Consider the following 27,411-nt stretch of genomic DNA (forward strand, 5'->3'; position numbering starts at 1 on the left):
ACCAGCCCCATGAGCTCAGATGTCCCAAAGAGCAGGGGCAGCAGAGCCCTGCCTGACCCAAAGGCCTTCAAGGCAGATAAGGACCATTCCCCATCCCTGGTGAACATCTTTCTCCACCATCTCAGGCCAGGTCCCCGGCCTACTCAAATCATGAGCCCATCAACCTTCGCCAACATTCTCAACACTGGACTTGGACTCTGTGGGAGGACTGCCCCCGTTTCCCAGAAATCTGCCTGCACGGCACAGGGGACTGCCCCAGACCCAGGCTACACTGGCTGCGCCCACCTCCTCCCACAGTGCCTCCGGGTGACGGTGCCCAGGCCAGATGTGCTCTGACCCACTCGCTTGGGGAGCCATCTGCCTGGGATAAGCATACCAATCTGTCAATCAGAAGCAGAATTTCTGCTTGTTTATGGTTAAGAGACTGTCCTAGAGGAGTGTCTCCCATGGGCTCTCCAGGCGATAAGGAGCTTCTTACAAACACAGTGGAAGCTTCTACAACAGGTGGCTGGTGGAACGCATACCCCGTCCATGTGGCGATCACATGCTCCCAGGCTTTAAGCAGCTAAGAGCAGAGTACTTGGGGGAAAGCTATGATCGTGCCCAGAGCTCCCAGAATCCTTCCACAAGGCCCCTGGCTATGCCGAGGTGGGCCTGGCAGGGAGGGTCAGGCCATTGCATCCACTTCTCTGCTGTCTCTGATCAATCTGCAACACTGTGGGTTTTCAGAACACTGTGAAGAGGCCGCACTCCACTGACCTGAGAAAGACTCATATCCACTGATACACATGACAGCTGAGACATCTCTGGGAGGCTGGAGAAACCCTGAGCTGGCCAGGCTTAGACAATGGAGGAACACAGGCAGGTCCTGGGAAACAGTAGGTCCTGCATTCACCACTGCTCACCTCTTGAGACTCATCAAGGACAGCCAGGTCCTGACCCAGCCTGCTCCAGGCTAAGCATCCACAGTGACCTCCAGCGGCTTGTCCCGTCCAGTTCACAGAAAGCGCCACATGATCATCCGCTCCTGAATGGCCCTCTCTTCCCTTATGTAAAGTTGCTTTTGCCTTTGCTCCTTGAAGAATCTATTGACTATCTTTCTCTCATGAGCCTGCAGACATTGAATGTCTCCCAGTGACTATTGTTTTTCTTTTTCTGGGGTGAACATGCCTTATCCAGTCCCTGAACTGCACGAGGCCCATGGCTGAGGTCCAGCCTGAGGGCTGGGGCCGGCTCATTCACAGCCAGAGGGCAAAGGCACCCAAAACACCCTCTGTAAACTTGGGTCTGTGGTGAGTGGATTTCAGCTGCATTGACAATCGAGAGTAAAACAGCATTCCCTTTGTTTTATTTTTGGTTAAGGGCAGCTAGGTACATTCCCTCAGCAGCCCTGGAGACTGTGGTCACCCAGGCCAACTGGCTGTCAAAAATCCCCAGGCCCAGGCAGGTGGCAGATCAGGCAGCAGAGGGGCAGGTGACACCAGGAGCATGCCGCCTGGGCCTGGCTCAGACCAGCTTACATTGATGTTCTAACACACAGTATCCACTGTCTCCCACATCATGTTGCTAGTACTGTATCCAAAGGCCATATGATCATCTACAGCACCTGAACCAGGTATTGCCACTTTTTAGCCTTATGAAGTGAAGAGCCCCTCTTAGGTAATGTGGCGGATGGGTCGATGATCATCTGACCCCCGGGTAACTAGGACGCCATGGTTCTCCAGCTTTTCCTCTCTGCCCCCACCCCATATAGACCTGAAGTCACCATCATCCCAATGCCTGGTCACTGGGAACAGGCTCAAGCCAACAGGTCCTCTGGCACAGAAAGCACCAGGCCTGGTGTCACACACAATTTATCACTTCTTCCTTAAAATGACCGACGTTTCCAGCCTGACTCCAAATTTGGGGACAGCATTTCTACCACAGGGCTTGCTTTTGTCATCACGATGAATTACTGGTAGACCTGTGCCCCTGCCTCCAGCACAGGAAGCAAGTAGTCTCTGCGTTCCTCCAGCTCACGCGAGGCCGAGTCAGCTCTTATCTCTGGCACAGACTCCACATGCCACTGTGCTCTGTGTACCCTCAGCTGTCCACGCAGTCTGGGGACCCCGGTCCTTGGGGAATCTGCAGAATCATGTCTGAAAAACTAGAACCCATGAGTCTTGTTGTCTTTTTTTGGTGACCGTTCCATGGCACACCTCAGAGTGGACTTGTTTCGCATGATCACAGCCAACAAAACATTTGTGAATGTAGACCGAACGCAACATCTCCCAGTATTTTTGAGACCCTGCACAGTTGTTTTTGGCAGGGAGCTGTAAATGCCTTCTACCAATAGCAAGCAGGGACTGGGTCCAGCGATCAGAGGAATCTGGTTGTGGAATGGTTTGTCACTCACATGCTCCTCTGGCTGCTTTCCATGCTCACTGTAACAGGGTTATCCTCTGGGGACAGAAGGGACGGGGAGGGTGAGGCATAGCCCAGCCCCAGGACTGGAGAGAGAAAGGGACAGACCTGCTTTCCGGACTCCGTCTTGGCAGGAAGGGGCTGTGAGGGCAGGAGGGGCTGTGAGGGCAGGAGGGTCAGAGACCGGGGGTGGGTGACGTATGCTGGCCTGGCCAGCACCCAAGCCTGGATGGAGCAGCTGGCTTACCTGACACCTCCCAAGACATTTGCCACAAGGCCCAGACGGGCGCCCATAGGAGGGGAATCAGGGAGGTGGTATGAGTCTCCACTTGACATGTTAGTTAAGGATTTGGTTATTTCAGAAGTACACCCATGTACCTTTGGTGTGAAGGGCTGTTAACTTTGTCTAGAATTTGCCTAGAATGCTTAAATCCCCCATAAAAAAATTTCAGGGTCCCCAGGGGCTGAGAGGCCAATACCAACTTCTACTGAGATGGGATTTTCTAAGAGATTCCTACACAACACCCATCCCAGAAGAAAAATCCCTCAGAGCCCCTTCCTGCCAAGATGAAGTCAGGAAAGCAGGACTGTCCCTTCACCTCTCTGGTCCTGGGGCAGCGCTTGGCCTCACCTTCCCGTCCATTCTGCCCCCAGAGGATAACCCTGTTACAGAAAGTGTAGCAGCACGGAGGGGCAGCCAGAGTGGCATGTGGGGACTGCAGGACTGACCTCGGGTAGGCTTGAGGCAGCTGTGGGCGACCCACAATTCCATGACCGAATTCCTCTGATCCCTGGACCCAGCTCCCACTTGCTTACCGGTAGAAGGCATTTACAGCTCCCTGCCAAAAACAACTGTGCAGCAAAGGAAGGAAATAATAAAGATCGGGGCTGGGTGAAAAGGTGAAGGAATTAAGCAAAAATGAAACAAACAAACAAAAAAATGACACAACCTCACAGACACAGATAACAGTATGATAATTATCAGAGGGAAAGTGGGGTGGGGGGAGGTTGAAGAGGGTAAAGCGGGGACAAATGGTGATGGAAGGAGACTTGACTTGGGGTGGTGAACACTCAATACAATATACAGATGATGTGATGTAGAGTTGTAGACCTGAAACCTATATAATTTTATTACCCAATGTCACCCCAATAAATTCAATAAAAAGGAAACCTCTTTGGAATTGAGACAATTCTTTGCAGGCCCAAGGGCACCCACTTAAGTCCCTCCCCTTGGCCCCCCAGCAAGCCCACAGGGGGTTTCTGGGCTGATGGGTGAGCTGCACCCTGACCTCAGGCGTCTGAAGGGAAGGAGCCGTTTAGGAGATCAGAGGTTTAGCTTGGCCTTGAGATGGCTGTATTGAAGGAAAGGGAGGAAGGAGCTTGCTTGTCACTGTGGCCTGGAACGTGAAACATCTGCTCACAGCCAACAGGATGGCCTTCTCAGGTGCTTTTTGCTCCCCCTTCCCCAACTTTGAAAGTAATGACAAGTTATAACCTGGACAGCATGCTCCAATGCAGGAGCCACTGCTCTGGCCAAAGAGAAAGTGCAAAGGGATCATCCCTCACAAGGAGAAGCGGGCCGGGAGCTCATCAAACCTGGCCTGGGCAAGGCAGAGAAACCCGAGCCTCAGAAAGCGGCCACACACCCGCCCATGGGAAGCACACCAGCACTATGAGGGAATCTGTGAACTGGGAAGATGGAACGTGTGCGGAAAAGTCTGGCCCAGGCCTGGGGCTTGGCACTCTGGCAATGAAAAGATGAGCTCTTTGAGGCTATTGCTTTAATTTTAACAATAATGGATACTCAAAGCACTCAGCTATACATACACTGCCCATGATCACCAGAGGAGACTATTTTTAGGAAGGAATGGAAGAAAACAGCGCCAAGTTGCCTGAATTGCTCCCACGTGCACTCAGGCCTAGAAGGCACATCCTTGAGGACAGCAAGACAAGGTGTACGTCTTTCCCGAGCTGACAGCCCAACTCTCTGGCAGTCTATACAAGGTTCCTCTACAAGGACATTCGGTGCATTTGTGCAGTGTCTCAGGCTTCAGGGACTTCTGTCGTGCCCAGGAGTCATGTGAGGTGTACAGAGCCCTGGTCAGGTGCCTACGGAAGATGCACTTGGTCCCGGGGAGGGAAGGGGTGAGAGGCTTGCTTAGGGTCTCAGTGGGTCCTTGGTGGGATGAAGAGACCAGGCGTGGGAGGCAGCTTCCTAATCTGTTAGACACCGCACTTAATACATTTGGCACAAGCAGCAGCTGTATGAGATTTTTCCTCTAAACATTGGCTCAGGAAACAGCTCTGGGATTCTCCCTCCTTCTTCATCTCCCAGCCTGTCTGCCACTCAGGAGGAAAAGTCTCAATCCCATTAAGACATCGTCTTTGCTATTCAAACAATTTAAGTCACTTTAATGCTACAAAATCTCTCACATAGGAACAACATAGCCCAGGATTGTGGTGGCCTTTCTGAGCAAAATCTCAGTGATTTTAAATAAGTGGTGTTGCAACAAGGGGGCTGCTAACTGGAGAAACAGGAATACGCCCAGATGCATCCTTCGTCAGGGGAAATTCCAGGCAGAGCATGCACTTAAACATAAAACATTAGATAACATTTTTATCTCAGAAAACAGTTTAAAACTCAAGAACAAAAACAACCTACTGAATTTGAATAATTATTATAAAATTAGAAACTGGTTGGCAAATTGACAACAACAACAAAAAATGCTAACTAAAAACAAAAAGCCAAAATGACACAAAGCTGAATGGCTCCCATGTCTGCCTAAGGCCCCAGGGAGGTCACAAATGACTCCTGGGGAGGCTGAGGTCCTGATGTGACCCTGAGGGGAGGGGCTTGCTCCAGGTCTCCTCCACGCACGCACGGCCATGGGCTTTGGCTTCTCTGAGTTAATAGGCACCTCCCCCAGTGGGAGAGGGAAGCCTGGGCCACACAGCAGCACTAAACACTCTGTTTCCATATTAAATCGATCATTTCCACTGCTCCTCTGGCCTGGGGCTGAGGCCTGTGATGGGAGCAAGTCAGATGAAACCTGGGGCCAGCACGTGGGCAGCAGGGTGAGTGGACACAGCATCCCCAGAGCCCTGGCCAGCCAGGGACTGAGAGCAATTCTGGGTCCGATTAGCCTTCTAGGCTTCCCCTGAAGTAGCAGGTCTGACACCAAGTGCGGGAAGAGTCCTGCTGTGTGGCGCCTGGCTGTGCCCTTGGAACCTCTGTCTTCCTCACCTGCGGAACAGGTGCAGTAAAAATACCATCACCATGGCCTTGGTGTGATTAAGCGGCTGTACTCTGAAGTGCCTCGGACCAAGGCAGGCCCCAAGTCAGGCTCAGCAGCAGTGGCTACACAGTTCTAAGTGTGGGTTAAAATTCACGCAACAGGAATGTCAGTTTTACTACATAACTTAAAATAACATTAATAATAATAATAAGATATATTATAACCTAAGGGGGAAATTGCTACCTTTAGTACAAATGGCAAATTTACAAAATCTATAATCAAGAGCTCCTATCAACTGAGAAAAATAGGTAAAGAATGTGAACAAATCGTTCACACAACATAAAATCTTTAAACACATGAAGTTTGGCTTCACTTACTAGTAAGAAAAACATAAACTGAAATGACTGGATAAAATAAAATAAAATGCCATCTTTCACCATTTATATTGGAAGAGATCAAAAAAATTTTAAAAATACATTAGCTTGTGGAAGATGCAGGGGCGCACCTGCTCATCCTCTGATGAGGGGTGAGGGGTGGGGCCAGACCTGCATGACAACGAAAAATGAACATAGGTTTCAGCTTGCAGTTCCATTCCCAGGAACTTATTCTGCAGATATACTTAGATGTGTGAGAGGTGAGAAACGTACAAGGGTATCTCTCTGGTTTTGTCTATAATAATAAAAAAACTGGAAGTAGCCTAGAAGTCTGTCAATACACATTGGTTAAATGATGTTCCTTACTCCATGCCCATGTTGATGGGAATGTGGGTGTACAGCTCTGTATGTACTGATATGGAAGGTATTCACGGTACCTGGTGGCAAAAGTGGGGTTAGATCATGTTCAGTAGAGTAAGCTATCCTTGACCCTGCTCATATTATTCATTCTTAGAACTGGTAATCGTGGTGGCCCCTGGGAAAGAGAACTTACTGGTTATCTAAGGGGCAGGTCCAGGGATGTGGTTTCTCTTTACACCCCTGTGAAAGGTTTAAATTTCATACCATGTGCATTTCTTGTGGATTCAAAACCAAAACATACTTGCTTACAAAAGACAGTTCATTAAAAGGGAACAGACTTTAGGAAGGTGGTACAGTCCCTTAAGATAATGGAAATAGTCAAGATTCCCCAAAAATCACAACAAAGCTTAAAGTTGCACACACTCACAGGACTTTGATGAAGACAGAGAGGAGATATACTTACTTTGAACGCATTTAACAAAACCTGGGTGTTTCGTGTATGGAGATCCATATTTATTAATGCAATCTGCAAGAAAGAAAGAAATGATGTGTCATTCTTCAGTCATAGGAGATAAAACCGACTTTAGAAAGAGTACTAAGAGTCTCTTAGACACCTCTGGAAAAGTATTCATATTTCCTGGGATGCTACAGTCCTCCAGCCATAACACAGTTTAGCTTTTGTTAATATACTTCAACAAAACATTTTAACACTGACCAACAGCAATGTGCCTCCACCCAAATGGCAGACCCTGTACCCAAGAGCGTTACCGCGTACCGTCCACAGCTTCTCCAGCAGGTCCCACTGCTCTTGCACAGAAGAATTACTAATAGCATTCAGTAAGTTTTCTGATCTGATGGTAGTTAGAGAGTTAAATTTCCATTTCAAGTTGACCCCCTTTGGAAACACTGGCTTTAATTTGAAAGTCAATTTGTTTTGGGAAGTCAAGCTGTCTGATGTTCTGGACAGAGACTGACAGTGGATGTTCCACGTGAGCATGCGGTAGGGACGCGAGGCTTGGCATTTTGAGCACATGCATCCCGGCACGATGTGAAACGTGACGTTGTGCAGAACAGATGCTGAGCCACTTTATCTGGTCCTTCCATAGGTCCCTGGTACTTCTCCATACCTAAGAGGACAGTGGCACGGGCAACAGATGGTCCCTAAAGGGTGGGATAACTGGTCACCCTTTGCCTGGAAACAAAGCCCACATACCCAGGGAGACCACCAGAGAGCTGGGAAACAGGTGGGTTCCCAGGCTTTTCAGGGCTATCACAAGTCCACTTTGCTTGTTGCCAGACATGGACCCAGAGAAGGTATCAGGCTAAGCGAAAATTTACAAACATGCACTTAAAAAATTAAAAAGGAAGACCCTGGTATACATTTCTCTCATTATAAGTGATACGCATCCAAAAACTTCTTAAAACAGCATTAATTAAAGGAGCATCTCTCAGGGGAGTCGAAGGCCTCTTTCAGGTTGTCGGGAGGTCAATGCCAATGTCCTGGTATGACATCATTTGCCCTTTTACTCTCATCCCTCCCCAGTGTACAGCAGAGCCTTCTGGAGGCCACCATGCACACCATGAGATCACCGCTCAGCGGCGAAGAGAGGTTTGCTTGGACATTTCTGTTGTTCAAACTAAATAAAAAACAGTTTTGAATGTTCTCAGTTTTAATTAATAGCATGGTAAATATCAATAAATACAGCCCACATGAATAAAAGCTCTTTGGTATCCTTGATAATGTCAGAAATACAAAGTCCTAAGAGCAGAAAGTCTGATAATTACTAAATTTATCATATTGCCAAATAATAAGCTAATTCTGGACTCAGAGCAGAAAAGAGGTTTGCAAATAATGGTGTTGGACTGAAGTTAACATGGATCATCTTGGTACAAAGGACACAAGTGTTTTGACCTGTGTGCTCTGGGAAGTTTCAAACTCACTGTGTAATTAAGCAATCTTCCCTCCAGGAATAACTCAGCAATGAGGTTTTGACCAATTGTTTCTCCAACTTGTAACATGCATTCCCAAACTATGCCTTTATGACAATTAAAGGAAGCAGTGACTTAAACTTACCTAAGTATCTTGGATAAAAATATTCCTGCAGAAAAAGAGAAAGGGCAACAGTTTAGTGGCACAATATGAGGCTTCCTACATAACACAATCAGCAGCTGGTTAATTGAACCTCGCCTTTCTTCCCTGGTAGATAGAAATAGACTCTCAGGGAGGCAGGTGTTTGAGGACAGTAGAGAATTTCTCCACAGCTGGCTCATTTTCAGGACCAGCAGAGTGAGAACAACTCAGAAAACCACTTCCTGCCTGGAAGACTGTGGCACGAGGGAAGTACTTCTGCAGAATGTTTGCCAAGTGGTCAGCATGATTAGACTTTCTGCAACCAGCAACAGCAATGCCATTTATAGCGACTTAGGAGGTGCTGATGAAAGTGTCTTGCAAAAACCAAGTCTTAGACCCTCGTTGATGCAGAGGTCCTTGCAGAAATGGGAGGATCTTTGTGGGGCTATCAGCACATGGGCACTGATTTGCATTTACTATATTTGTAAAGTGAAGTCGTGCTGGGTGAGTTATGGAGAGTATAAGCCAACAGTCTTTCATCCACAAATGCAGAATTAGAGATCTGCACTGTGCAGGGGACTGTCAAATATGAGAGCTACCTGCCCTATCTCAGCAAGAAGCAGCCTTCAGGATCTTTTTGCACCAGCCCCAGGCCCCAGGCCATGGGCTGGTTCAAGTAGCCCCACCACCTACACTCTGATCTCCCCCTTAGGGCCAGTTGTGGAGTAGTGCAGCCCTAATTACCCCCTTAATGGAACCAAGTGACTAAGTGATGGCAGCCACTAGATGTTGGGTGTCAACTGTATGCTGGTACATGACATATTTTTACATTATTTTGTTTGATCTTCACAACAACCTGCAAGGAAGGTCTTTTTAATTAGCCCATTATCACAGATGAGGAAACGGAGGCTCTACATGGGCGGTGGAATTTGACTGAGGTTATGAAGCTTCAGAGGGCTCCCAGTGGCACACTGCATCCCGAAAAAGCGTGGACAGGAGCTGGTGAGCTGCATTTACAGAGTGATAGGCAGATTCACCCCAGGGCCGCCCACACAGGGCACCAATCTGCCATACATTTGCCAGCTTAATACGCTGGTCCTGGCACAACCTCATTGGTCACCTTCACTCGCATGCTTGGCCAGCGCCCTGTTTTCTGCTGTTTGTGAAAGAGGCTAAGTGGGTGGTGCCACTTGAGGGCAATGAAGAGTTCTTAGACTGGGGTGGCACTGGGAACACTCTGCTAAGATACACTCAGATTAGTTTTTAGAAAGCAATGTTCTAGTAAAGATGTGATTTAAAAAAACAAAACTCTTAAGCCCTTTAAAGGAGAAGTAATGGTCAGAGCAAGTTTGACATTTCAGCTTGTGTGACAGTTGCAAAGATAAGATAACATTCAATGCAAACGTGACCAAGAGGCCAAGTTTGGAAGTCAAAGCTCTAAAGTCAGGGAGAGGATTGTTCCTCTTTGCCAGCATTCGGAGGCACGTGGCATGCCTGGTTTCACTTCTTTCTCTCGCTTTCAGTCACGGATTGGCCAACCTCTGAGCACAGGCAAGCCAGGCAAAGCCAGGCGCACTCTGGTAAAACCTCTTGAACCAGAAGGTGGAAGATGGCTTGCTGCCTCCTTCAGAGAGCAAGCAGGTAGTGACATCTTTCTGGGTTTAGAGGGAGAACAAAGGCCACAGGACTTTGCCACAAAAGGAAAGATGTTGGTTCTGAAAGAAAAGATTTAGAATGAATGCCAACATTGTGCACTCAGCTTTAGGAAACTGAGAATTAGATTAAGAAATAATTGAAAGCAATGAAAGACTATGAGTAAAGTACCTAATTATGCATAAACATTTACATTACAACTTTCCAGAAAGGTGTATCATATTTTTCAAAACCATGACTAGTTTATAGTAATGTGTAATATGTTTCAATAATGGGTTCTACTATTGCGAAAAATCATTATTAATAGAAAAACCATGCTCATCTCTCTTCAGTTAACCACACCTATTGGGAATGTGGTTACTGAAACCACAGAGTCATAACCTGGTGACAATTCATCCTAATGTGTGTGCTTGATTTATTGAGGGCAGGGAGAGGGTATAAAGCATGAGCTAATCTGCCTGGTAATCTAGTAGAAAGACGGTTAACCCTGAATAAAAGCAAAGCTAAGATGAATACACTTAAAATGTTACACATTCTCCCAAGAGAAAGAGACATTTCCAATTGTCCTTCAAAGTTCTGACAGAGGAGGAGCACCCCATGAGCAGCAGCACCCCATGGGGACCCATGAAACAGAGGCCACAGTTCAGATAGCCAGATTCAGAAGGAGGGATCAGTCACCTGCATACTTTACCCTTTGTCTTCTCAACCCCACGCAAAGCAAGACCTGGGTGATGAGGTTGTGTGAGGGCCAGGAGTGGGGAACAGATGGACCAGCAGGAGGCTGGGACCACCCAGGCTGGGAATGAAGCCTTTTGTCTTCTGGCAACTGTTTTTTTTTCCCCTCAGGGATTTGCTTCTACTTTGCTTAAACAGCTGAAGACAGAAAGAAGTGGGAAAAACCTCAGGCCACTAAACTGAGCTGAAGCTCCAAGAGAGAAAGGACACATCTATCTGCCAGTACATAGCCTGGAGCTGACCACCCCCAGAAGGCCCTCAGGAGCCATTGTTAAACATGTGGATGGAGGATGGATGAATGAATGCATGGATACCTGGACAAATAAACAAACAGACAGAAGAACAAGTGAATGGATGGATGAATACATGAGTGAGTGGATGGGTAGATGAGTGAATATGCGAGTGGATGGGTGGATGAATGGATTTATGGATGAATGGATTGATGAATGAATGGATATGTAAATGGATGGGTAGATGAATGAATGAGTGGATAGAAGAATGGAAGAATAGATGGATAATGGAGGGGTAGATGGACAGAAGAACGAGTGAATGAATAGACAGATGAAGGAACCTGTAAATGAATGATCAGGAAAACATAGGGTCCTACAATTTTCGCTGAATTAGACTAGATTCTTAATTTTAACATACATAAGTACCCTGGGAGAAATATCTAAATTAATGGTCTCAGCTCATCTCTTTCAAAATATGGAACTTTATTATGGTTCCTCAAGTGTATAAACTGCCCATGTATTTTTAAAACTTGGATCCTCACTATTAAATGACATTTATCTAACTCGCCTTCTGCTGTTCACTCTAAAGGTCTTACCCTTCCTGCTGGGAGTCAGTCACAGCGCACATAAGATTCAACAATTCAGCCATCACCATAGTTAACAGGGGCTGCCCACAAGTGATGCAGCCCCAGTGCAAAGTGCACACTCCATCTGTGGGGCGGCACTGGCTCCAGGGGGCTCAGGGCACTGGTCCTGGCCAGGAGCCCACCTGCTAGAGAATATTCCTTTGTAAATGGAGTTGAACATCACCCATAACTCCAGCCTCCTCCTTAGATGCCATCTTACTGAGTTCCTGTTCCCTGTGGTTTTGTAAACACGGGAAGCTTGGGCCCCAAGCACCTTCCCGGAGCTGAGCCCCAGGACGGGCTTGGTCCATTTGGGTGGAAAGTGAGGCCTGCCAATTTGTTTGGAAATTACAAAGGAGTGTTAACATGAAGAAAGAAAAAAAAAAACACCTCTTCTGTCTTTGCTCCCTAATTATTGTCACCCAAATGGTCACTCACTAATATGGGGAAAGCAGGAAAGGAGAACAAGGTTGATGAAATCCTTGGGAATTCCTGTCTGTTCACAACTTCTCACTAGCCTCCACCCTGTGCTGCCCACCAGGACCCGTTTGCCTGGCCAGGTCTGTGCCCACATGGCCCTGGACATGGCAAAGGTCAAGAGCAGCAGAGAACTGCCCAACCTCCGCACCAGCAGGGCCACTCCCATTGCAGGGAGGTGGGTTTGGAAGCACCCAGTTCCCCTGGGCAAGCCTCCTCGTGGGCAGCCTGCCCAGCCCACAGCTCCGGAACCCCAGCCACCAGCCCTCCTCTGCAGCTTGGCAGTCTCTCTGTCAGACTCAATGCTCTGAGAGCAGATTCCAAAACCTGTCAAAAAGCACACAGCCAAGTCTGTCAAAATGCATATTATCAAGACAGAAACACCACCTGGGTTCAGACACTGAAGAACTGATGACAGTCACCCTCATGTAGCTTATATACCAGGACCACATGCATCTGGGAAGGTTCTAGAACTTAGGGCTGCTAAATACCTTCAGGTACAAATCTACTTGAACTTTTTCAGCTCCTCAGGGCTAACAATGTCCCTGTGGGGATGGGGTGAGCCAGTGAAATTAAAGACGGCTTCCACCTTGGCATAGCCACTCACCTTTACAGAGCTGCCCTTTATTCCTGCTTTCTGAGGCACAAACAAATTCCAGCAGTGCTCTCTCCCTCCACTGTGTGTGCTTTGCAAACACATCAACGTCACTTGGGCATAAACCTTTATGGCATGGAATAGCTAAGACTTTTATTTGAATTTACACAACATATTGTTACAGGAGTCACACATTACAATATAACACATGGTGGTTATTTTTAAAATGGTAAACTTAGAATGTATTACTTCCCTTAATAAATAAATGGCGACATTTTGTTTCCAAAACTCTTTACACTATTTGAAAAAGTAGGCTGAGCCTCAGGTACCAGTAATTTTGCATATTGACAGGATACATACAGGAGTGGGCAAAGTACGTTTGTAGTTGTAATACAAATAAATAATACAATAATTAATGAATAATAATACAAGAATAAACTTTTGCATACTCACAACTGTAAAACTACTTTTGCCACTGCTGTATATAAGATGTTTTCTATGGGAAACAGTCAAGAGAACTGACTCATCCTTTGACCAGAACAGTCTTGCTAGCACACTTGACTTCTAAAAGAAAAGCTTGTCAAAGTCATGTCAGCTTGAATGGCCTTTATTGGGGCTTTTGGTTTCTAAGAGTTTGATGAACTCACAGCCCCAGCCTCACTTTTCACAAGGGTACGCAAAGACACTCAGAGACAAACACAGCCCTGCCCACAGACCTCCTAAGGGTTCTTAGTCCCTGAGGCTGGCCTTATACAGATCTGGGCATGCTTTCCTAATGTGGTTCATACAAAATCCTTCTTTCCTTCCTCCCAAATGTGTTTTCTAGGATTCTTTAAACCAAGGGCCTGCTAAAGCGCTCAGAAGACCAAGGAAGCATGGACACCACTGTCCTCACTGGGTGGCTTCCCAGGACAGGGACTTCCCCCATCACTGAAGTGCACGTCTGTGGTCAGAGTTCCTACTGAACAAAATCCTGGCTGTTAATCCTGGGTCACAGGATAAAAGCTGGAAGCAGCTCCGTCACTGACCCTGGGGGTGGGGGTGGGACTGGGACTGCAGCTTTGCACATTCTGCAGTTTGCAGTCCACAGCACCATGCACCCCTCCTCCTCCATAGCTATCCCCTTGCACCCAACACACATGGTGTGACAGGGACAGGCAGGTTGCTCATTAGTGGCTACAGCCCACTGGAAAGCTAAATTCTCCAGGTCTGTTTCATTACCAGTTTTAGGACAAAACTAGGTGTGAAGACTTTGGCCCCCTCACTAAACTCCAGAGACCACATTCGCTGCAGTCGGTACCTGGCCACCGCACCAGCCACCTGCACTCTGCCTATATGCTTTTCACATGCTGTGGGCACCCAGCAACTGCAAGGAGGCCCTGAGTGGAGTCCTTGGGCTCTTCTCCAGCCTCAGCTGGGCCCTCAAAGATGAGGGCTACAGCCCTACCCTCATTGCCAGCTGCAGGTTGTCAAGTGACTGCACAGACCCAACGTAGGGCGCCAGGGAAGTGGAGGGCTGGCCCCTCCACAAGTAGTACATTAAAAGGCAGGGATTGTGTGAGTGCTGCTGAACAGACCCATGTGAGAGGTGCGTTATGCAAAAACTCTCTGATACAGCTAATTATAGTGTCTATCACCAGGCGTGAAAATATTCATGGGAATTAACTTCATAAAAGAGGTTTGCTCCTAAATACCTCTTCTCCTTTCAACCTTGGTAACAGAACTTGGCGTTGATTTTAGAGCTGCAATGCACCCAGCTGTCTACACTACATTCCCAGCCTCTCTTGCAACTAGGAGTGACCGTGTGACTAAGCTCTAGCCAATAAGATACAAGCACAATGTGAAACCAGTGAAGAGAGTTGGGGGCAGGGAGCTTTGCTTCTCCACCTTCCTTGCTAAAATGCAGATGTGATGGTTGGTGCTCTAGCAACTGGGCAGGTGTGTGAGGAGACCTGGAAGACCACGCACCTGCATAGCAGGGCACAAACAGGTCATGTGAATCTCTGGGCACTCCTGAGCAGCCGTCAGCCTGCCTCTCGCCTTTCACACAAGAAAGAAATAAACTTCTCTCTCCTGGTTTGCATTTTTCAGATTTATGCAGACAAAAGTCTCAAGCTAGCTGAATTTGACAAATTAGTACAAACAGAAATGTAATCACCTGCAAACTAAAATTATGAATCTACCGAGTTAAGATTTCATGAATCCCTGAGAATGTCTGGGAAACACCCACTGCAGAGGCATTGACAAATAAGGGATTAGGCCAATTAATAATAAAAGAAGGAAGAGTCTGCAAGTGTCATAGATTGGCTGCTTCAAACGAGAATAACCTGATTATCTAAGGCTTCAGAAAGGCCCGTGGGAATGTGAACAAAGCCATCACACATCTTTTTTTGTTTGTTTTGTTTTTTGTTTTTGCTGTTGTTGTTTGTTTTGTTTTGTAAAAAAGTCTCCATTTATGGTAAGAAGAATGCTGACATTCTAAAACTCATTGTTGTTTTTGGAAAAATTGTGTCTTGCTCTCACCCCAAATTCTTACTTCAATCTTTCTTTGTTTTAAAATTTTAGTGCCTAGTTGCATTGATATTCCAAATTATATAAGGTATGAGATGGACTAAATTTATTTTTATAATTTAGTTTCATTCTCAGGATTAATTTTTATACTTACTGTACAATATGATGTGTTTTAAGCAGAGTCACTTTCAAAGACCTCTCTTCCTGTGCTCGCATGCTCTCCCGGCAAAGGCCTCTCACTTTTCTCAGTGCTGGCAGGTCATCAACAGCTTTGCTCAGCAAACTCCTTGGTTCTCAAGGCTTAAAGCAGTGACGCCACTCATTGAGTGAGGCAGATGCGCCAACAGGAAGGAGCAGGAAGCAACAAGGCCCTCAGGAGTATGGGCTTGGTGGTGGACCCTGCCTGGTAGGCCCGCCACGTTCTTACTGGGGAAATGATATTGACGTGAGTGAACCGACAGAACTTAATTCAAACTATGTCTGCATTATCCTTACATGTGGAAGAGGAAGGCAGAGAGAGAACCAGAAATGGCAGCTTGGAAAGAATGGCTGAGCTTGCTGGCTGTGAAGGTGGAGGAGGGGCTGCCAGCAGGGACTGTGGTGCCTCCAGAAGCTGAAGAGGCAAGAATGGATTCTCCCCTGCAACCTCCAGAAGGAAGCAGCCAGTTGGACGGCTGGACGCCTTGGTTTTAGCCCCAGGAGACCCATTTCAGACTTCTGAGCTCCAGAACTGCAAGCTGATACTGATCTGTCACAGCAGCAGTGAGGAAACAATTGTTCTCCCTTTGCTTATGTCATCCTCCCAGTCGCATGAGGCAGAGGCCCCTGTCTCCAGCCACAGTGGCCACTGGAACTTGGAGAGCTCCAGCAGTTGTCCTGGCTGCACAGCCATCAGGCTGAGATTGGCCCGCAGTCCATCTGCCAGAATCAAAGACCACACTCCTGAGAGCCCTATGTAGGGTGTCTTCAGGTAGAAGACCTTCAGCCATGAGCTTGGCTGGAGCAAAGGCGCAGAGAGGGAAATCCAGTCTGTTCTGGGCAGGGAAGAGGTCTGCATGATCTCAGGTGCTGGGAGAGGGCACTCTGCCTGGACAGGCCCGGCTGAGAGGTCTGGGCTTGATCCCAGAGCTGTCAGGAGAGAGACTGTGCTCAGTTGTCTGGCAGTGTGAATGGGGACAGTCAGGCCAGTCAGCGAGCTTTACAGAAGCGAGGGAATGTCAGCCTGTCCAAGGATGGCCGTGGGCTGTCATGGAAGCGCTAACTAGGAGAGATGCCACAGGAGGCACCTTAGGATGAGGTTACTGGTGACAGGCAGTGGTGGGAGGGGGAGAGCAGAGGGGACTTGAAACGTTCACCCAAGGCCTGAGAGGCTGAGCAGCTGCTCTGAACAAAATGGGGATGGAGGAAAGAAGCCAGTCTGAGGGAGGAAAGAGAGGAGACACGGAGAAGAGCAGGAGAGCCTGATGGGAACCACGGCGGGCACCCACCTGCAGGCCGAGCGGTGATGGGAAGAGAGCCCTGTGACTGCCCCCCTCCTCCTTCACCCCCTGCATGTCCCGGGTCTCACCACTTTCAGAAACCAGGCAAGTACCAGGGAAGATACACTCACACCTCAAATGCAAAGCTGCGTTCTCTTTTTATGCTTCTTTGGGAAAAACAAAGTGATGTACTTTCCCATTGTGTAAAATAGCAAAATAAAATACTTGACAGAGTATGGGATTAACAATTTAGCCATTAAAACAGCATGAGCCCCGAGATCATCTTTGGGGCAAAGGTATTTTTCTCTGGAAGACATTGTCTAGCGGGTTGTATAGATGCTTTCCTTTGATCCCATTCTCATCTTCTGAAGGTTTGCATGTTAAACTTGGAGTTTGGGGACCTGAGTTTCCATCTGAATCTTCCCACTAACGAATTAACTTGGACAAGTCCCGAAATAGATTCCTGGGCTTAAGTTTCACGCGAGTGCCTAAAACTAGATGATGCCTAAGACTCTCACCTGCCACAAACGTTACTACAAAATCCTTGTTTGTTCCTGGCTTGTGACAGTGAAGTGTAAGTGCATTTTGATGCCCTACTGGATCCATGCTAAATCACTGTGTGCTTGTGATTAACAGGCATCCAGCAGAACAAGTGTGGTATGAACAAGGAGTAACTTGGGGAATGTGTCTCATGGTTATGGCTGCAGCAAGCATGCAATGCAGACCCAGGCACAAGATTCCTACATCACAAACGGTGGATTTGTCTTGCAAGTTGAGGAGTTTGCTACCCAGTGAGGCAGGAGGGACTCACAAACCCAGATGCCTCTGTTGGCCCCGACAACTGGCAACAGGAACCTCCTAAGCACGTTCTTCCATTTTTTCCTGATGCATTGTGCTAAAGAAATGTGTGTTCACAGCAGAAGGTTCCAGGGAGGCTGCACCTGCAGCCGCCAGTCACACAGCCATCCTGGGCAGACGGCCCTAGCCTGGCCTCAGGGAGGCCCTGTGCAGCTAAGTGTGTGGCTGCAGCAGTGACGGGTGCACCCTCGCCCTCAGGAGCTGGCTGAGCCCAGCTATGTGATTTCCACGGAGCAAAACACTCCAAGAAGAGGTCCTGCAAAAACTAGGTCTAGAAGGCAGGTTTTAAGGACCAATGTGGGAAAAAATGCATCTTATTATCATAAGCAATAACATCAGAAAGAAACAAATTTCACCAAGTCTAAGAAAACAAGTATTATATTAACAAGTATGACAGTAATATGTTACTCTCTCTCATGAATATCACATTTTTAATCCGTGCAGTCATTCAAAGCAGATCTGCACCTCTGTCAGAGGGAAATAAAGAACTGACGTCCTTTTGAACTTCTTCGACTTCCAACTCCACTTTAAAGATTAATTTAAATAAAGCTTTTAATGAACCACTCTGTCAGGGTCAACATTTACAGGCATATGTGCCAGGGTTACAATGAAATCATTAGACTACAATAACCACTAAAGAGGCACAGAGTACAGTATTTCCGACAACAAATACCAATCCTCAACCCACAACAACTATGTGTGTTACGGAAACAGCTCCCGATTTGGACCTTCGAAAAACAAGGGGAAGACAAAGCATGGGGAAATCGGACATATGCCCGTAGTGCTAGTGCCTAATAACCTGGGACGTATTTGAATGTCCTGGCTCCAGCTACCTGGAAGCTCAAGAAACAGGCTTTAAGCATCAGCTTCTTAAAGGGGTGTTTTGTTCCTAAATAACAAAGGCAGACGTTCAGTGCTTTTTGAAATGTCTTTAATTGGTTTTCCACAGATGTGGAGCCCACTGGTGAGGATGAGGTGTAATTTATGGGGCCTGGCCTGTTATTACTCTGGGGAGCCTAGCTCTAAGTCCCTGCATACTCCTAGGATTAAAATAAACATATAGGTAAGCACAGGGGCAACAGATGGCGACCGGGGGGAGCTCTGATAGGGTTTGTTTCTCGCACAAGGCCTACCCCCAGAGTGGCAGCCCGGGTGCCGGAGACCTGTGGGTGCTAGCTGTAGTCTAACCAGTCATCTGCAGGAGCCAAGTCCAGAGAAGGCATAACCGGTTGAACAACAATTCAGCGACCCAGCCCCTGTGACGGGCTTCCTCAGGCCTCCAGTGGCAAAAGTCCAAGTGGGATCGGTCCCAGGAGGGGACACCTTGGCCCAGGGCGGTCAGTGGGAGCAGAACCACTTGCCCTGGAATCAGGATGCTCCCCTAGCAACAGAACCTGGAGAAAGGAGTTGGGGCTGGGTCTCCACAGGGCGAGGGACCTGGGCTCACTTCTCAAAGGACCCACAGTTGTGCAGCTGACTGTGTGTCAGTATGTGTGTCTATGTGGGCATACTGCTGTGCCTGTCTTCCTGTGTGTGTTTGCATGGGTGTGTGTACCTGGGTGTACGTCTGTCTCTATGTGCATGTATGGCTGCATGACTGTGTCTGTATGCCTGTGTGTATCTGAGTGTGTGTGTGTGTGTGTGTGTGTGTGTGTTAGGGAGACAGAGTGGGGTGTGGAGGGCAGGCTGGGAGGCAGGAGGGCGCAGGTGGGCAGCAGCTGTCCTGGCTGTCACAGCCAAGCTGTCACCACCCCTGCCAGGGGACCTGCATTGCAGAAGTAAGTCACTGGGGCTGACAAAGTCCCCCTCCTCCTCCCTCCCTACCCTCCAGCTAGGACCCCACTTCTGCCCCCATGAGACCCTTAAAGCCACCCCCCAAATGAGCAACTTGAGGGAGGGGTTTCCTCACCTCTGAAGGGGGTGCCCCTCTTTAAGCTATCCCCAAAGAATGTAAGATCTCAGAAAGACAGGGGTCCTGGGAGTGCAAGATCAGGCCAGCAGTACACGGGGCTGAAACTGCACCCCTACACTCTCTGAGGTAGAGAACCATCACCACCACTGGCTTCCCCAATGTCTGCATGAGCTGGGGAGAGGGGTCATGGGAGCAGGGGTGAGAGAAGGGAGATAGAGGTAGAAAGATTGAGAGACAGAGGGAAAGAGAGAGAGACAGAGATGGACAGACAGACAGAGTCAAGGACAGAGAGACAGAGAGAGGTGCAGGGTGGAAAGGATGAACACAAAGGCGCTCCAGAACAGGCTGGCAGTCTTGCATGTTGTGACAGGTTGCGCCATGAGCCTGCTACAAATAGTGTAAATATTATTGTTTGTATCTCAAATTAAACCAGGTGGTGGCATAAAAGAACTGCAGCCCAAAATTGTTTTGCTACCAACAAGCCATGGGTCAGCTGAAGGGTCAGTACCTGGACAGCAGGTCAGGCTGGGATAAGACTTTTGTCCAGAATCCTTTCTGAAAGCCCAGACTGATCATTGAGATGGCGTCTGTAAGGCATCTGGAACCCACCTGCCTTAAAGGACTTAAGTAGAAAGTAACCTGCTAGGCGGGCACAGGTGAACTTTCAGAGAAACTCAGGAGAGACACCACAGAGACAGCTAAGGGCTGGACTACCCAGGGTCCTAGAAGGAGGAAAAGCAAGGGAGAGGAGAATACCAGGAACAGAGAATAACAACATGAAAGGAACCAAGATAAGGAGAAATGTAATCACCCTTTGGGCTCCTGAGAGAAGAAACAGACATTAACAGTGGCAACAATGGGTGGCCTGGAGCACTCTCCTGGGGACAGAAAGAATGTGGGTGGGAGACCATCTGTTCCCAGGAGGGAAGCGGGAGTCAGGAAGGCACCCCTAGGCTCCCTTCCTTTCTAGCAAGGTGTGTGATAACCCCAGGAATCGCCCCCAGGAATCAGGAAGAGCCATGGCACTAACAGCTACCTGCTAAAAGGAGAAGATCTTGAAGGTCAGGCACCCGCCCTTGTCTAAAAGAGGAAAATAGCCCAGCTGGGAAGATTCAGATCAGAAAGGAAGACCTAGCACACACTCAGCACATACCACATGCTCAGGAAATACAAACCTCCAAATTTCAGGAAGAAAGTTTCCAGTCCAGGGAGCTGGCTCTGAGACAGAATAGTAGGAAGCTAGGAAAATTCCCTGGCAAGTGGAATAGGGAAACTGAGACAGACAGCTGAACACAGTGGCCAAGCAATTTGTAGCCAGATACAGACGGTCACCAGGGAACAAAACTGGAAAAACAAAGACCTCACCACCAGGGTAACCTCTCCTCCCCTGGCCTTTCCTCCCTGGAGATAACATCTAGGCCTCAGTTGTGTTTCAGCTCCAGGCCCAGAAAAGTAGCAAAACCAGGTGGGCCACAACAGCAGAACCAATTGCAGTGACTAAAGACTCCCTGCCCTGTCACTGACCAATCAGTGGAGACCACAACCCTGAAAGAGCACACCAGGAAAACTAATGAATACTCTGTTGAAACCACCCCCCCAAGACCTGCCCTAAGATTCCCACCTGCAAGACAGAGATGAAAGCCTCAAGACAGAGGACCCAGCACTCTCCTGGGGAGCAGCCCACTCCATTGCCTTTCCCTTCTTCCCCCACTTCTTTCCCCACAGGCATGCACCTTCTAAACTCTAAGGCAACTGCACACCTGGCAGCTTGTCCCAGGCTAATCCCCTGAACCTGTCCCCAAAGCCCCCTTTTCTTTGACTTCCCAGTGAGCTAAGGCAGCCCAGCCTGGGCTCTCCTATTGCTTCCTCTATGCTAAGCCCTTCCTTGTTTCACTGTCACCAGCTTTAATAAATGGATCCTCAGTTACCTGGACTCATGTCGTGAAATCTTCCCTACATGAAATCAAGAACCTACACATTACAGCTGGCCCTAGACAGACCCACTCAGGGCCAGGCCCTTGTCCAGTCCCAGCTCCAGATGCCCAAGTCCCTCCATCCCAATTCCTGGGACTTCCTCTACCAAGGTCTGCCCAAAGTGTCAGGAAGAGGCACAGGACAGGTAGCACTACCTTCTCTGTTGGCAGGAAAGAGCAGTGTTGTAAACTCCACCAAAGGAAGAGCCAAAGCTGGGCAGGTGTGTGACTACAACTGGGCCAGATACATCGAGGACAGGCAGGCTGCTTCTAGTATCCTAACCTAGTAGACAACAAGGTGGGGCAGGTAGAATCAGCCACAAAAGTGACCCTGGCCTGTGAGGACTGGCATTTCCTACAAGCACCCCCATGAGAGGGTCAGGTGATTACAACCCAAGAAATGCCAATTCTGGTGCAGCCTTTCACATCAGGACACTGGTGTCCTGTGACAGTCACATGACCAGGTCCTGGGGACTTCTTGAACTAAATATGGTCAGAGCTCATCATCCTGGGTCATTCCATCAGCCTCAATCAAAAAATGCAAAATGAGCTATATTCGAAGGCAAGGAATAAATATTTTCCTAGTGAGGGCCCCAAACTTTTTGGAGCAGAGGAACTGATAGGGGACTCAAATGTTGGAAAATTTTAGTTTCAGGTAACAGCTAAGAAGCTTAGTAATCAATGTATGTAAAAAGCTATTGTTTGAGGAACTGGAGGTATGACCCACCTTGACTCCAGGAAACCATAAGCAGTTCCACCTTTGTGCCTCTGGAGGACTGCAAGCAATCAAGACGGTAGGTGAGCCATTGTGCTCCAGGGTGAGATGACCACCACCCAGGACACAAGGACCAACACCCAGGGCACAAAGACCACAGCCCAGGGCACAAAGACCACCCTCAGGGCACAAGGACCACCACCCAGGACACAGATGAAGGAATGCTGCAGCTTTTATCCAATTAACCTTTTCTCTGAATTCTAAACCCCTTACCTACACTTTTCTTCTCCTTATAAAAAGGGCCTATTTATAATGGAATTTAAGACAGTCTGTTAGGGTACAAACCCTCTGTCTTCACAGATCGCCAACCATCTGAATAAAGTGCCCATAAAGACTCAATCCCTGTCTCTGCTTATTGGGTCTGGTAGATGGCAGGCAGCACGGACGCCGGCTTTTCCGGTTTCAGAACTCATTGGTTATTTCATTGGACGACCTTTTTCAAAAGTGCTGTATTTACTAAAATGCATTAGCAGTGAATAGTATTTGGAGGATCTCACCACTGCCAGGGAACATGGATCTCCCCAAAGTAAGGAGATGGAATGGGAAACCTGGACACATCAAAGTGGACAACTGCTCTACCAGAGCAGCTGGGTCTGGAATCAGCCCATAATCCCTAACCCTGACCCCTGACCCCTAACCCAGCTCCTCCCAGCATTCCACACTGCCTCTCAAGAAAAAGGAAAACAAGCCAAGGGCCAAATGCAGACAACAGAACACATGGTCTACACAACAGTCTACACAAGGTACAAGATGCTGGTTAAAACAAAGGGCTTGTAATCCAAGTATCTGGGATAGAAGACACAGAAGTAACCAGTCCAGTTTGGGAAGATGATAAAAAATGGAAAAAGTGTAATCACTATTTGGGGATGGGGCTTGGGAAGGAGGACAGAATTCTAGGAAATTATAGAAGGCTTTGCTATGAAAAGGAGTTTACAAACTTCTGATGGGGCTGGAGAAGTCACTCCCCCCAACCCCCTCCCAAACTACAGCATTAAAGCAACTCAGCTGTGCCTCAGAAGGGAGGGGGGCCAAGACCTCACAGGGAAGTGCAAAGTCTCTGTCAGACAAAGGCTGAAAAAACAGTGGTTGCATTAAAGTTTTGAGATCCTAACCACTTCTCTTTTCATGTCTTCACTCCATACATTTGCAAATAAAGTTTAAATTACAACACAAAAGCAATTAAAATGAGAGAGAGGATTCACATCTGGGAAGAGTGGTACAATGGTTAATAGTAGTATGTCCCAACAGGAAAGGAAAGCCAGGTCAGGGTTTTTCTATCCTGAGCCAGCAGAGGCTGGGGCAGGCAGGGCAGGCAGGGATGATTGGGTGGCTGGCAGCCTAATTGCTCTCAACTCTGGTCACCTACAAGCCCCATCTCATACTTTCTGCACAAGCAAATGTTCCAGGTTAGGCATGTGGATGGAGCATACTGTACACAATCCCACAGCTGGGCAGTGATCTCCAGTGGCCAGGCACACAGCCTTGCCCCTAGGACCTTCAGAAATCCTCTGCAGTGGCATGAGTCATTGGGCTACCAGTATTCATCATCAAAGACACGGGAAAACAGTGAGGCCAGAAAAGCCCTGCAAAACTGCTCCACACAACAGGACTGAAATTGTGTTGCTATTCACACTGAAGGCAGTAACACTGGAGAAAATAGCCCTATCATAGCTCAGCCACTGCAACTATTAACTGTGCCAGAGAGAACTGCACTGTAGCAATCAATCATTTTAGGGCTTGTTTTCAGAAAGGGAACCTAAAAGGGATTGTCAAGTCACCCGGTCAGGAATATAAGTCCAGAAGAAGACTACATCTGTCACACAGAACCATTCATTTATTTCCTGTGACCTTTATTTCATTCCAGAGAATTCTTTAAAAGAAAAAATCTGGTAGAACCAAAAACAGCTGTGAAACCACCCTGAGCTCACAGCATAAAGTGATGTAATGTAAGTCCACCCCATTTCTATCACTACTACTTTCCAAAGTCGTTGGCCCTGGAATGGATCCACATCTAAGGCTTTCACCAGGTCCCACAGATCACAGCCCCCACAAATGGTCTTACACATCAGAATCCCTCTTCCTTAAGATCGCATAGGTCCTGCCCAGACGCCAAGTCCACACCTGGGCCGCTCTCTGCCTGCACTTGGCTGCCCAGTGCCCTACAAATCTCCAAGGACATTATTAATAGAAATATATCCTGAGCCAGCACCGGCAGGCTCTGAAAATCACCAACTGCTTCTAAAAAAGCACCTTGCTGAAAGGGGCTGGTGTGTGTGTGTGTGTGTGTGTGTGTGTGAATGCTGGGGCCCTTTCCTACCTTCCACCCTGAGGTCCCCCGACATCTTGCCCCCTTTGGCACATCTCCCATATCTGTTCTAGCATTATTCCTGTAATCACATTTTGGGACCTACTGCTGCAAGCAATCCCAACCCTCATTCTTTTAATTCCTCTTTCAGGCAAACCCTCTATCCCTCTTCTCGAGGATCAAGAAGCTGTGGGCAGCCCCACCTCACCTAAAATCCAGCTAAGGGAGTGGGGAGGTAGGAAGCTGTTTGGGTTTTTTAACCACCGTATTTCTTTTACATTTTAAAAATGGACTCTGCCATTCTGGTGGAGGTGTCATGTACTCTACTGCGTATTTCCTTCAAGGTGGCTGCCTTCGGAGGTCTGCTGAAGAGAACTGCAGGGTCTCTACAGGATCCTGTTCAAATATGTGTTTCTGCCTCCAGCTGACAGGAACCCCTGGGAGTCACCTAAAGAACTGGGGCTCAAAAGGTGTGGAGGCAGCCTGAGGGTGAGCCAGGGTCCAGATATCCTATATCCCTGCCTCTTCACCACTCAGAAACGCTTTGTCTCCGTATTTAAGAGTTCTGAGTGTGACCTGGAGCACTGTTCCTCCACAGGAAGGACTCACCGCACACTCTGGGAAGGGAAGCCTGAGGTGCTGGAGGAACCCCCAGCAAGGGCTCCCTACAAGGGCGCACACGGATAGATGTTCCCAGAAATGCGGTGCTGCCGGGACAACGCTCTAGGTAATCTGGTGGATCCTCTCTCAAGACCCGCACCGCGGTCCCGCCCAGCGGTGGCATCCCAAGGCGCCCGGCAGACACATTCGCACTTCTTCACCTCCCAGGCACAGCGCCGGCGCACCGGCTCCCCTGCTCACCGTCTCAGGGTCGTTCTCGAACACCTCCCGGGCCTCCTCCTTGCTGCACAGCTCTTCGATGCATTCCCTCTCCAGGTGGCCCTGCTTGGCCTCCTCGAAGACCTGGTATGCACGGCGCTGCCTGGGCCGCAGGAACTGCGCCGCCTCGCGCGCCCGCAGCATCACGGCTGCCCGGACGCGAGCGGGAGGACGGGCGCGGAGGAGCGGGGAGAGATAAGGGAGAAAGCAGGGACACGCTGTCAAGCCGGGCTCCGCATGCACCGTCCTCCTAGCAGCGGGCCGGGAATGCGGTGGCGGGGCGGGAGCGCATGGAGTAGGTGCGCATGGGGCCGGGTTGGGGTGAGGACACTAGCGTTGCCCTTGCCCCCAGGGGTGGCAGGGTCTTTGGGGGGAGGGTCTCTCTTCCAGCCCGCGCCACGGCCCCCGCGCGGTACTCACTGGGCGCGGACTCCGAGGCCAGCAGGAGTAGCAGCAGTGCGGTGCCCAGGGTGGCGGTGGGCCCGGGTGGCAGCGGCATGGCGAGGCCGGGGGCCTGGGACAGGGGACGGGGACTCTGACCGGGGTCGGGAGCCGGACGGGCAGCCGAGAGCGCGTGCGGTCAGAGTGCCGGGGAGACCGTGGCGAGCCGCGGGCGCCACGGGGCGGTGGCTCCGGTCATCCTGTGCGAGCGGCTCTGAAGGTCACATCCCTGCGGCACTGGTGGCGGCGGCAGCGGCACCACCTCGGGCTTGTAGCCGGTCTGGGCGGAGGCGGCAGCGGGCCGGGGGTGGCCTGGGCGGGGCGCGCGGCCGGGGGCAGGACTGGCCTCGGGGCCGCGCCAGGCGGGCGGGGCGCTAGCTCCCACCAGCTGCCTGGCGCCCCAGCTGGTTTTCGCTGGGAAGATCAAAGATTGAAGGGGAAACAGGTCATCGGGGCGTGGCTACTTCACACGCTGGCTGCCTAGACTACCTTGTCCTGGAGAAGGAGCTTCCATTAAATAGGCAATTGAGTGTATCAATGCCAGTGGAGAAAAAGGAGAGAAAAACTAACACCTAGGTACAACGTGACCAAGTGCTACAATTTGACCACTTTTCAGATTTAAACCTGCTTCCCACTCCACACCCTCAACCCAAACACGCCATATCCTTTTTGGATTCTTCATTCTTGGCCAGATTTTCTCAAGATTAAAAGTCACCAAAGGAAAGATAAATTGAGCTCAAACTGAATCCCAGTGGGGGCCAGGGAATGACATTAAATTATTTTATTTTGTAATCTGTGTTTTCCATAATGATGACATTGAAAACCTTGAGGTTTCTCAGTGGGTATTTAAGCTGAAAGCAACATTGTATTTGTTCACAGAGACCAAGACTTTCTGTCTCTCCTTCCGGAGTATTTCGCAAAGTCATAGGCAAAAAACACACAAACACCACCAAAACACAGCAGACCACTCAAGGGGGACTGAAGCAGGCATTGTGAGTCCAGCATGCAGGGGGAGGGGTCCTGGACACTGGCCTCTGGAGAATCCTAGTCCAGTTTCCCCCCCACACCTCAAATTGATGAGAAAGGGACTGCAAGTCACCTCCACCGCAAAGAGTTGGTCATTTTGCATGGTGAGTTCAACACTTGGAGTCCAGAACTATTTCTCCTCCCCTTCTGTAGTAGGAGAATGAAATGTCATTGTGGGTAGAATTCTTTGAGGTCATCGATTTAACAGTGGGTTATTAAGCATTAATATGTTAAATTTGGGGAAATGAATGTTGATGAGGATCATCTTAAAATAGAATTAACAATTTAATAGATAAGTCATCTGCACCTGTGTCTGAACTAGAGCTACAAGGCACTCCTTTGTCAGCTAGCCACTCAGTTGCAGCCTCGTGATGAAAGTTCCCTGTGAACACCGCAAAGCTTAGGAAGACTATTGTGTTCGGGCACTTCTATTTATTCTTCCTCTATCTATTATTTCTTAGGGGTTCTAAACCAGCGCCCCATGGATAGATCT

The 27,411-nt window shown here is 48.8% G+C and overlaps 1 protein-coding gene across 1 annotated transcript in view; it reads right to left on the bottom strand.

Annotated features, from left to right (window-relative positions):
* The window catches only part of GAS6 (growth arrest specific 6), a 45,011-nt gene extending 18,823 nt beyond the window's left edge, over positions 1-26,188 (bottom strand). The window contains exons 1-4 of the mRNA XM_090258726.1: positions 25,872-26,188; positions 25,434-25,600; positions 8,448-8,472; positions 6,837-6,899 (exon numbers count right to left, since the gene is read on the bottom strand). Coding sequence (XP_090114852.1) covers positions 6,837-6,899; positions 8,448-8,472; positions 25,434-25,600; positions 25,872-25,950 — 334 coding nt within the window. The 5' untranslated portion in view covers positions 25,951-26,188. The remainder of the gene's footprint in view (positions 1-6,836; positions 6,900-8,447; positions 8,473-25,433; positions 25,601-25,871) is intronic.
* Between the last annotated feature and the right edge of the window lie 1,223 nt (positions 26,189-27,411).

This window comes from Furipterus horrens, unplaced genomic scaffold, assembly GCF_987537825.1.
Source record: "Furipterus horrens unplaced genomic scaffold, mFurHor1.1.pri manual_scaffold_12, whole genome shotgun sequence".
NCBI classification, from domain to species: Eukaryota; Metazoa; Chordata; class Mammalia; order Chiroptera; family Furipteridae; genus Furipterus; species Furipterus horrens.